A 12,422-nucleotide genomic window follows, 5' to 3' on the forward strand; every position below is an offset into this window, starting at 1 on the left:
GTGATGAAATCCAAAATCTGTGCATGCTAGGATAAACACACTGACATCTCCAGGTTAATTATCTACAGGCATAAGTAGTGATTTGTGCATTTTCACTTGCAAACACCTTGGATGCAGATTCATGTGCAACACCTTGAGGTCTGTCTGTGTGCTCATTAATGAGGGTTGCAGAAAACTCTGTGTGTGTATTGGGTGGGGAGTTGTTTTTGTTGGGTTAGTCTGTCTGCAGACTTGGCATAAGCACAATGCAAGCAGACAAGACACCATTCTGATTATCATGTAGCGTACAATACACCCTTAACAGCCTAAACACACAGGTGCATTCATGTTAAAAAAGTTACTCAGTTTAAAGTACACTTCTACCCCGATATAACGTGACCCGATATAACACGAATTTGGATATAACGCAGTAAAGCAGCGCTCGGGGGCGGGCTGCACACTCCAGCGGATCAAAGCAAGTTTGATATAACGCGGTAAGATTTTTTGGCTCCCGAGTACAGCGTTATATCGGGGTAGAGGTGTACATGCCTAGAGCTCCCCCCAGATCTGCTGCCTAAGTAGGCAAATGCATTCTTCCTGTGATTGTTAATGAACACACTGAATTAAACCTAGGGAGTGCTAGGATACAGCTGCCAGCACAGGAGCCCTCTCTCATTTAATGTGACCTCCTGTCATGAGAGGGCATGGGGCTCCGGGATTTAAAGGGGAGCTAGAGGGAGTGCAGACCCCCGCCCCATCTGAACGCTCCCCCTCTGACTTGGCTGGTGCCGTGAGAGATATCCCCTCCTGTTTCAACCTCCTTTGACCCCTGCTGGCTCCTTTCTGAACTCTCAATCCTGCCATCTCCCCAAAAGCAGTTTAACTCCTCCCACATGGGGGGCAGGGGTAATACATTATCTGGCAGCGTACTCAAGGTTGGGAAGAGAGAGAGAATTCCACCTCTCATGAACTGCGCAAGGAAGATTCCCAGCAGATCTGGGACACATTGTCCAAGTCAGCCTCAGGGACTCAAGTGTCAAGGCAGGTGAGTGCTAATGAACCCAATCCGGTTACCTTGTATTGGAGTCTGAGTCTGTGACCCAAAGTGGCCTGGGGCGGTCAGGGATCCTCGGGGATTGGGAGTTGTTGGGGTAACTCTCATAGACTGGCGCAGACGTTCCAGTTCGCTATAGCGGTCTGTGTAGGGCTTGGCTTGGTCTTCTAGCTTTTGTCTGTGCCCTGCAACATTGTGAGAAAATCCGAGATTTAATCAGTCACCCTTTGGCTAGAGAGCCCTTGTCAATAAAAAGTGAGAATGGTATAACAATTTACAGTTTGGTCATATTACTTGTATTGCGGTAGCATGTAGAGGCCCCCAACTGAGATCAGGTCATGTTGTGCTAGGCGCTGTACAGACACATAGTAAGAGACAGTCCCTGTCCCAATCTAAAAGGCAAGAGTGAAAGGGGAAACTGAGGCACAGAGTGGGGAGGAAGTGACTTGCCCAAGGTCACCCAGCAGTCAGTGGTGGAGCTAATAGGGGACTGGGGTGGGGGTGACTGCCCCCTTTGTGTGGTGCCTTTTCCAGCATATTATACACAATGGCCACTCTAGGCATAGGCAAGTTAGGCAGTTTTTGAAATGGGACCAGATCAAAGCACGTTAACGAATGGCTAATACGTGTCAGCACAATGCAGACGGTGCGTGCAGAAGCCTCGGCATGGACCATGCTGCTGGAAAGCCCAGCCCAGCAGGAGCACACAGCCTGGCCCAGCCCCAGGAGGCCTATCGCTGGACGAGCGTGAGAAAAGGGGCCCCCTTGTGCAGCAAGGCAGCAAGCAGGTAAGTGGCACTCTCTGGCCCCCATCTGCTCCTTGCCCTAGTGCTCCTGCCCCTCTGTGTCCCAAAGCACTACCTTCACTCTCTCTGCTCCTAACCTGCCAGGATCCTGCTCCCCATTTTCCCTTAACCAGCTCCCACCCCAGCCTTCCTGGTTGCAAAAGCCAGTACCCCCACTGCCAGGGCGAGGACAGGAAGCCAGGTCTCCTGAGTCCTGATACCCTCCGTGTTGCCCTAGTCGCCAGACCTAGCCACGGCTCTTAATTCATTTGGGAAAAGAAATGGAAACAGATGCAAATGATTTTAAACACCATTTCTTGGCACGCCTGGGGAATAAGTAAAGGACAAGCTGAATTAAAACTATCTTCATTGTGTTTGCTCATTGCACAAACGACAGAGGCTTTTCACTGCAGTCTCCAGGAGTCAAACTGTGCACAGAGAACTAGGAAGGAAAGATGGCATGGCTAAGGCATGGCAGTGGAAGTCAGGAGAACTGGCTTTGACAGTCACTGTGTGCGCGACCTTGGGAATCCACTTTGCTGCTCTTGGCCTCAGTTTTCTCATCTGTAAAATGGGGAGAATGTTCACCTGCTTCAGCAAGGTACTGCACCGAGCAAGGAATGCTTGCACAGTACTCTGAGATCCTCAGGCAGAAGCTGCTAGAGCCGGGGGATAGTCATTTAATTGATGCCAAAGCAAAGGGAGCATGGAATGCACTTGCCACACCACTTTCACATTTGACTGTGTTAATCAACATGAAAGGTCTTCTCTCTTTCTGGGCCAGATTCCAATCTCAGTTACACCCGCGCACACCTGGAGTGACTCCAGGGAAACCAGCAGCATTGTTTCAGATTGACATCGGCATAACTGAGCTCAGGCTCTGGCCCCTACTCAGCACACTCTCGGGCTGAAGTCTACAAATCCGCCTGACGGACCAACACTTTGCACATCTGCAGCCCCTGTCATCCACGGATCTCAAAGCACTTTGCAACGATGGGTAACAAGTTATCTCCGTTTCAAAGGGGAAGGCAACATGAGGAGTTAGTAGCGGAGCTGGGAACAGAACCCAGAATTTCTGACTCATAGCAGACCACAGCTGCACGTTATCTGATGCAACCAAATAACATAACATACAGGGACTGAAATGCAACTTCACTTGGCTTTTAAAAAGGGACACTCTCAGCTCTTAAAAACACCAAATTAACTGCTCCATATTTGCTCCGCCCTGCCCCCGCCCATGGTTATAGTATCTCAAGTTACAATTTACAGCCAAGTCGAACGAAAGTAGTCCCCACACTTTCCCTTTACAGATCTTTTGCCCACTATCTCACTATCTTGCATTGGTTCGTCTCATCTCACTCAGGTCTGCATTCTGCAGTTGCTCTGTGCATGGAACTCCACAAGCATGTAGGTGAGAGAAGGATCCTGTTGGGATCTGAGTGTGGGATCTGAGCCTCACTTTGAAAAGCTCCTTGTAAATTTATAGTCCTACATCTCTTATTGCTCATCAGAGGTATTAAACTCAAACCTCGTGTTTCAAGGGACACACTGGCGACTAGTTTAAAGCTCCAAATTCAGCCAATGAATAAATTGCCACAACTTCCTCTGAAATCAGTGGGAATCGCACCAATCTACCAAAAGGCAGGATTCCCTCCTTAGATTTGTCATAAAAGGGGCATCTGGGTGTTTAACAATATCAGGGAAAGGAGCAAAATAACAACAAGAGGAATAAAAATATTGCCATTTTTAAAATCAATGTTTCTTTCCCACTCCTCTTTCTCTACCCCCTAATTCTCCTGATGTGTTGCAGACCCCACACCAGGCTAGTAATAGGAACCAGAAAGCAAAAATGATTAAAAATGGATTCTAAGCTATGTGGAAGTGAAAAAAGGTCTATTCTAGTCTTTACAGGTCCTTATACTGTGCTCATCACCGAAATACTGTGGGCGTCACCTTCCAGTTGTGCATTAAGCAACATGACTGACATCTGTCACGTTTGGTCTCTCATCCTTCTGACAGGGGAGAGAGGCGCATGCAGTGAAGTGCCCTGGTTTGGGAGGGTATTTTAGAAGTGGCTAATGATTCTGGATGTGTCACTTAAACATCTTTAAAATAACTGGTTTCCAGTAAGTGCTGAGCACCTGCACTCTGAAAATCTGGCATCTTTAGGGTGCCTTGAGCTGAGCCCACCCACCCCTAAACATAGGCACCTAAAATCAGTAGTCACTTTTGAAAAATGTAAGCCAAGGGCCCATCTACCCGATGAAACTGGCAATGTTAAAGCATGGGGACGTAGCACGGTTGGAAGCCAACTCTGTTATACTGTTGTTTGGCCTTTTGACCCTCTAGCTAGGGTTTGAAAGGTGGCTTAGCGCCATTCCTATAGGCAGGGCCCAACTGTGCAAAACAATTTGAAGAAAGCAGCACAAGAGTTAAAAAAAAACCAACCCCAGCCTCCACAAATAACAAGCAGATTTTTGCACACCCTGTGCTGCTGAGACTTCCTGTCGCTTTTCGCTAGAGCTGGGAACGTCAGACTGTGTCATGCAAGAGCGGAGTCACTATTAATGTGCTTCTTTCATGAGAACGTCCTCGGCTTTTAATTTCTGCAGAGGCTCATTTCATTAAAGCCCTTCGCCATCAAACCACACTCAACACACAGAGGAAACCCACACGGACAAATTAACATGAGTGCTGCACCCTAAAGAAAAGGAAGGTAGTTTCCAAGCTCTGCAAACCCCAACCTTCGCCTGAAGCCCATAGAAATCAGTGAGAGTCCTTCCATTGACTTCAAAGAGCCTTGGCTCAAGTCCCAAGAACCCAATCCCAAGAGATGTTGAGTCTTTTGCATATGGAACCCATCGCTGCACGGCTGGGGTGTATTTTTGCCACCAGATAGCCCGCAAGGTTATATCATTTTGCTCTCAGATGTCACCCAGCTGCCTCTCCTCCGGCCTAGCAGTCACATTCTCAAACAAATACAAGTAAATGGTGACTCATGTCTTTATGGAAATGTTAAGTCCTGATGTAACAAAACACAGACAGCTACTGATTTGGCCTGCCTTCCTCAACAAGGAAGACATTTTTAAAGACAGATGCAGTTTTCCAGTCAGGTAACTTTGCTATCCAGCATGATATTAACCATGACAGGTCACTTTATATCACTGATGTAACAAGATCAGCATCACTACATCAAACAAACCGAACTCCATTGAATATTTTCCATATGAAAGAATTGATGTGAATCTGACACTCTGATCAATAATAAAAAGCACGTTGGAAGTACTGGGTGTTTCCTTGGAATGGCGACAGTGAAATACTGTACGCAAGCCATGAAACTGTAGCCCTTAAAGCTGTGCTTTAAAGACATGCCTTCCGCATTAAAACATTTCAAAGGCAAAATAGGCCCTTCTCTTCCTGTTAGAACTTTGGAAACTGACAAGACTTCAGAAACTCCCTGATTGGAACTTTTCATGTGCTCGTGGGGGGTGTCTCCCCCCAGGATTCTACACAAGCATCTCATTTTCCTAGATCGCTAAGGAGCCAAATCACCATCGTTTTGAAGGTGTCTGTGCTACTGCAGAGCACAGCTAGCACTTGATTCTGTGTTAGACCAAAAGTAGAAATAGACCCCCCAGGTTCAGACACTCCATCCGGGTTTTGAATGCTTCCAAAGTTCAGCTCTGCGGTTTTTGGTTTGGCTCATTAGTAAGATAGGAACCATTTGCAAAACATGGCTAGGCAGCCCCAAGCTTGGGTGCTCAGCTCAGGGGTTTTGGCCCACATTCATGTCGAACGTATCACTGTGACTGGCAAGGGAACTGCCCGGCACAGGCTTTCTCTCAGTGCCTTTGGAATTCAGATGTCACGGTCGTTTCATGTGACCTCCCCATCAGCACTGGCCCTGGCAGGGTGTTGATGGTCAGGGGAGTTGGTTTTTCTACCTCAAGACTTGTCATGGCTGAAGATGGTCAGTGTAAACTTTTAAAATTGTTGGGCTTTTTCAGGAAAGGGAGGGGCGCGCATGGCTTTTGCAGTTTGTTCCCCTGGTTTCCGCTAAGGAGAAAGGGATGAGGAGATAAGTAAAATATCCTGCTAACTTGCGTGGCCCCCTTAACTAGCTTGTCCTCAACTGAAGTGGCTTTAACTGAGGCATCATCAGTGGATAAGATCTTCATCCATCCAGCCTTAAATGGAGACTTTGCTGAAGGAACCCCATCAGAGGTGTTCTCATAGAGTCATCAACTTTAAGGTCAGAAGGAACCATTATGGTCATCTAGTCTGACCTCCTGCACAACGCAGGCTGCAGAATCTCACCCACCCACTCCCGTAACAAACCCCTAGCCTATATCTGAGTCACTGAAGTCCTCAAATTGTGGTTTAAAGACTCTGAGATGCCATTAAACAAAGGTGTTGTTAAGATACCAACGGCAAATTCTAATGGTTTAGACATGAAAATGGCAAAGTGATGACTAGATTCTGCCTCCCTTCCCCCCCGCCGGTTAGTTCCTTGCTCTATGAGACATTTTGTTGATTTCAATGGCGTTATTACACGTGGTAAGTGGTCACCAGTGGATGAAATTCATTCCTGTGCAGAGCCAGTGCAAGGACTAAGGCCCGGCTTATGTCCTACTAAACACCTCGATGTAAGCACATCAGTGGGACCCAGATGTTGCGCTGGCCCTCTGCATGGTGTGAACTTCACTTCGATCTGAGCACTGGTTGGACAATCAGGTGTACTGTATGGACACAAGCTGTATTTGAAATAACTAGCCTCCGTAGAGCCTGAGTTAATTGATCTCCACATTCTCAATCAGAACAGATGGGGAAAGGGGGTTCAGCTGCACGCTCCCATAAATTAAAAATAGCGCTGCTGATTTTTACTCAGAAAAATCCACCTGTGGGCTGAGACGAAGCATGGGAGATGCCACGCTACGAGGACTTGGGTTGAGAAAGTTATGGGCAACTGAAAGAGACGCGGGAGGTAAAGAATGGAAATTGGAACTTGGCCTTGACCATAGCTTCTGCTGCTGGAAGGAGCACACATACCCCATCCACACATCTGCATATCAGTCTATCTGCACAGGATGACAATGGCAAGCGTCAGTGCTGTTTTGGCTGGCCTCATAAAGTGAAGCCCAGAAGTTCAAGGGAGGGAGAAGAGACGGCCCCGTCTTTTCTCCGGCCTAACAACGTCCACCACAGATAACTCATTATCCACATGTTTGAAGTTGGCTTGCTTACGCCATTTGGAAAGAGAATCAGTCACGCCAAGTCTTTGCTTTGGCTTCCTCCTGGCTTCTCAAGACAGTGCCGCTACTGTCTTTCTCCAGCCTTGAAAGAGAGAGCAAAGTGTCACCGTAGCCTTCAGCCCGCCTGTTTTGTCGGCAGATTTACACTGACTTTAACAACCAAAGGAAAATAATATTGGAGGATGGGAGGGAGAGGCTGATGATAATTTAAAAAGATTTTCTAGCCTGTGGTGGTCTGTGATGAATGGCTGCCTATAAAGGGATGAAAATAAATATCCCTTTTTGAAGGAAATAGGTTGGCTCCGGTCCAGCTGGCAGGGAGCAGAGAGAGAGATGTTGCAATTACAGTAGGTCTTTACTGTCTGAACTGAGAACAGTGGGAGAGATGTTCATTATACACGGCCTGGTGCTGATTAGCTGAACTGAAAACCAGCCGACTGGTCCGTAGCCCCCTTGCTCGCCTTTCGCGTTGGGAAGCCCTTTAACTCTTTCTCTGCTCCTTCCAGCCTTCCTCGCCCCCACCGTTGCTGACTGATGTGGCTGTTTATGGAGCAGCCTCTTCTGGCTGGTGGCATTTTATTCTATATCCTCAGATCCAAAAAACCTATTTAATACCCTGAGAAAACAGGTTGCCACTGCAGGTGTCTATGTGTCCATCTAGGAGGCTATTTTCAAAAGGGCCAAAGTGACTTGGGAGCCTACATTCCATGTTCAGAAGGGATTCAGGCACTTAAGCGTCTCAGTCCCATCGACTGATGATGCAAGTCAGAATAAAAGCGCTTTGCATGGGGAATGGTGTCGGTGGTGTGATAAATGGACACCTCCATCTTCTGTCTGGGCAGAGCACAGAACACCTGCTCAGTTGCTCCAGCAGCCCAGAGGCTGCCTTAGAGATGCACTCCCATGTAGGAGGCTGGGCTCCAGTGGATCAGTGCAGTCCACAGACCCTCTGGCCATACCCCTGCTGTGCCATAGGAACCTGCAGGCGGCGTCTGCAGCATCTTTGCTTCCTAACCCCCGTGATTCATTGATTTTGGTCTTTATGGGACAAAGATGAGAGGCAGGTGGGGAGCCCCAGTGATTTGGCCCCTGAGCTGCACCCCTCTCTGTGTGATATTGATTCATGGGAAAGAGGAAGACAAAATAACGCAAAATCATTTTTCAGCACCTTCCTCCACTGAATACAATTTATCTGCAGTTGATTTCAAAGGGGGCCTCTGGAACCCTGCCGTGGAAAAGCAGGGCCCTGGGAACAACTTAATCGCACTCTGAGTCAAATTCTCTTCCTTTCTCTGCCACATCATTTGAAGTTATTGGCCAAACCGCTACGCTCTTCGAAGAGCCAGCCCCGAGATCTGTGGCGCTCTTGTGGTTTCGTTTGATAGCTCAGGCGCTTAAGCTGTCGTATTCCCCGAAATGAAACCTTGCTTTTAGCATCGACTGTTTTTTTTCCACAGCTCTCGCATTATCCTCTTAGATTTGCTAATCCTGCCAAACATAAGCCGGGATAACCTTATTAGTACCTTAGGAGATACGTTCCCAAATAGGCCTGAATAATTCCCTTCAATTCTACACCAGCCTTCATTTTGGGGGCCTCCCAGTGCTTTAAACACATTCATTACATTCTCACAACATCCTTTGTGAGGTAAGTAAGTAAATAATATTTGACCCTGATGGGTAAACTGAGGCACGGAGACGTTGGGTCAAATTCAGACCTGGTCTTATTGAACTGTTGACCCCGCTCTTCACTCATCAGTGACACCAGTCTTGCTTGTAGGCTTTTCCCTCAAGTACCTCTGCGCTTTCCCCTGGGCATGGGAAAATTTTCTCATCAAAGGCTATGTCTACCCTATGGACCTTACAGCAGCACAGAGCTCTCCTGCCTGCATAATTCAACCATCTCTAATGAGCGGCGGTAGCTATGTCAGCAGGAGAGCGTCTTCTGACACAGCACTGTCCACACTGGTGCTTTTGTGGGTGAAACTTTTGTCGGCCAGGGGTGGGGTTTTTCCACACCCCCTGACCGACAAAAGTTTTACCAACAAAAGCACTAGTGCAGACTTAGGCCAAATTTGTAAAGTCATCACCTTGTGGTCCTTTAAATCCCTCCTTAATAGACTATTAGGGCAGGTTCTCTGCTGGAGTATGCCAGTTGGGAACTTGGCTGTGGGTTTCCAAAAGGCTTTCATGCAGGAAGTGTGGCAATCAGATGGATTCTATAGAAAGATGGTTTCATACTGCACAAGCGACATCAGTTCTTCTCTCTCGTTCTAGTGTGTTGTGTTGCTTAGGATGGTAATTTTAAGTGAAATCATTTTAGTCATATGCTGGTGATTATAAAAGGAAAGCTGGGATTTGCTATGTGGACTGCATGCAGCAAATGAAATAGCTAGAGGGGTGAAATCACTGGAGCCTGTCTCATGGTCTTTCAATATTTCTGTTAAAACTGAGATTACACCCTGGAATTATAGCACACCAGTACAATACACCTCCAGAAGAGGCCCAGTAGCGCTGAGCATAGAAATAATAAACCTTTGTACTTGTATAGCTCCTGTCACACAAAGATCTCAAAGCACACTACAAAAAAGCTAACTTAATTGAGGTAGGCAAATATTATTATACCCATTTAGCAGGTGGAGAAGCTGAGGCCCATGGTCACATAACTAGTCAGTGGTAGAGCTGGAAACAGAACCAAAGGGTTGTAACACTTAATCCAGGGCTCTAAACACTAGACTGCACTTCTCTCAATGCAATGCACCTCCAAAAAGGGCAAATGGGATCCTCAGATGTATGAGCAAAGGTATTTCCAGGGAAGAGAGGGACATATTAATGCCATTGTACAAGGCACTGGTAAGACCTCATTTGGAATACTGTGTACCATTCTGGTCATCCATGAAAGAGGAATTTCAAGTGGAACAGGTCCAGAGACAGGCCCCTAGGATGACTGGGGACTGGAGGGCCTGTCTTATGGAAAGAGCTTGGCTCGTTTAGCCAAAACAAAGGCTGAGACGGGAATCTAAGTGCTTTTTATAAATACGTCAGGGAGTAAAGCCCAGGCTGGATGAAATGTTATTTATGTTAAAAGATAATATTGGCACATAAACAAATGGGTATAAACTGGGCATGAACCCGTTTAGGCTGGAAATTGGAAGAAAGTTTCTAACCATCAGAGGAATGAGGTGCTAGAACAGCCTCCCAATAGAAGCTTGAGGGAGGGGCAGGGTGGCAAATAACATAATTAGTTTCAAGAGAGAGCTGGGCAAATTTATGAGTGAGGTTGTATGACAGCATTGCTTATGGTGACGAGCAGCTCAGACAGCCTCTTCTGGTTTATGTCTGATGTTCCTAAAATCTCATGCTTCAGGGCTACAGCTGGTCATCTGCAAGGGTCAGGAAGGGATATTTTCTCCCCATGCTTATCTTGGCCACAGCTAAAGCTGGGATACGGGACCCAGTGAGCCCCGTGCTCTGAGGTCACACCCAGCTTTCTCTCTCTCATGTGCTTAGTTGCCTGGTTCTTGCTTACATGCTCAGGGTCTAACTCAGGGGTGGGCAAACTTTTTGGCCTGAGGGCCACATCAGGGTTCAGAAACTGTATAGAGGGCTGGGGGTAGTGTATTAAATTGCTCCCCATAGGAATGTGCTACTTATGGTGTATTACGGCTGCCAGTCCTGGTGCTCTGAGTGGCGTGGTAAGGGAGCAGGGAGCAGGGGGGTTGGATAAGGGGCAGGGAGTTCTGGGGGGCAGTCAGGGGATGGGGAATGGGGTGGGGGTGAATAGGTGTGGGAGTCCTAGGGGGCCTGTCGGGGGCAGGGATGTGGATAGGGGTCGGGGCAGTTAGGGGACAGGGAGCAGGGGGGGTTGGATAGGGGGTGAGGTCCCAGGGGTGTTTAGGGGTGGGGGGTTCCAGGAGGGGGCAGTCAGGGGACAAGGAGCTTGGATGGGTTGGGGGTTCTAAGAGGGGCACTCAGGGTGCAGGAAGTGGGAGGGGGCAGATAGGGGTCAGAGGCCAGGCTGGTTGGGGCCTTCCTTACCTGGGGTGTAGTGTAAATTGTTCCCCACAGGAATGTGCTACTTACGAAGCACCAAGACTGGTAGCCATAATACACCCTAAGTAGCACACTCCTATGGGGAGCAATTTAATTCACTGCACCCAGCGGCTCACGCAGCCACGCTGCCCGGCAGGAACTCACAGCCCTGCCACCCAGAGCACTGGTGGCACAGCGAGCTGAGGCTGCGAGGGAGGGGCTGGGGACTAGCCTCCCCGGCCGGGAGCTCGAGGGCCAGGCAGGACAGTTCTGCAGGCTGCATGTGGCCCACAGGCCATAGTTTGCCCACCTCTGGTCTAACTGCTCGCTGTGTGTGGGATCAGAAAGGAATTTTCCCTCAGATCAGATCGGCAGTGACCTTGGGGAGTTTCACCGTCTTGTGCGGCATGTGAGCGTGGGTCACTTGCCAGGATTATCTGAGTATATCTCACTTAATCAATTCCCTGTCATTGCAGGGGCCTTGGGCACCGGTGCATGTCGGTACCTCCTTATTATCTGCTTGTGGAACATAATAATTTAGTCTCCTATGGCTGTAATTTCGGTTGCTGGGTGTAGTGTGCAGATGCTAGGTAGTGCTGGTAGCCTGTGACATACAGGAGGTCAGTCTGAATGATCAAGGGGTACCTTCTGGCCTTAAACTCCATGACTCTCTGCTTCTCTTTGGGTTTTGTTACTTAGGGCTCATTTCTTGAGGTTATTGTCCTCAACCTCCCTTAGAAGTGGAGGGAACCCAGCACCATGCAGCGGCAGGCCCATAATGGGTTAAATGAGTATATGTGCATGGAGCCTGGAGTCAGGAAGATAAGAAATAAAAGGCTCATGTTGGCTAACAGAACTTCTCAAGTTACATGTATCAACAAGAGACCTAAATTACTTCTGAGGAACACAATGCACTGTCCGGATCAGCCATGCACGGAAGGTTGATTCCCACCCGCTGGGATCAAAAAACGGGAGCAATGGGAATACAAATACAGGAATGGTCCTTTCCAGCAAGCACTGATTTGCAAGATCTTTTGTGCTAACCTGGAAGCTCCCAAAACCTAAGCTAGATTCTCCTCTGACTTCAGTTACTCCTGATTTGCACCATGGTTTTCAAGAGGAGACCAGGCCTCTAACTTTATTCCATAACTGAGGTCAACAACAATGCAAATTGAAGATCCTCAGCTATGTAAATCAGCATAGCTCTGTTGAAGATAGGGCCCATTTAGGTTGATATGCACAAGATGGTAACAGCAGCCACCCCCTATTCAACAAAACACTTCAGCATGACTCATCATATTGGTCCCATCTGACCCTAAAGTC

General features: G+C 47.9%; 1 protein-coding gene across 1 annotated transcript in view; it reads right to left on the bottom strand.

The window, feature by feature from the left end:
• The window catches only part of RUNX3 (RUNX family transcription factor 3), a 117,231-nt gene that overhangs the window by 21,414 nt on the left and 83,395 nt on the right, over positions 1–12,422 (bottom strand). The window contains exon 6 of the mRNA XM_050932235.1: positions 1,054–1,218. Coding sequence (XP_050788192.1) covers positions 1,054–1,218 — 165 coding nt within the window. The remainder of the gene's footprint in view (positions 1–1,053; positions 1,219–12,422) is intronic.

The sequence above is a fragment of the Gopherus flavomarginatus genome, chromosome 22 (assembly GCF_025201925.1).
Source record: "Gopherus flavomarginatus isolate rGopFla2 chromosome 22, rGopFla2.mat.asm, whole genome shotgun sequence".
NCBI classification, from domain to species: Eukaryota; Metazoa; Chordata; order Testudines; family Testudinidae; genus Gopherus; species Gopherus flavomarginatus.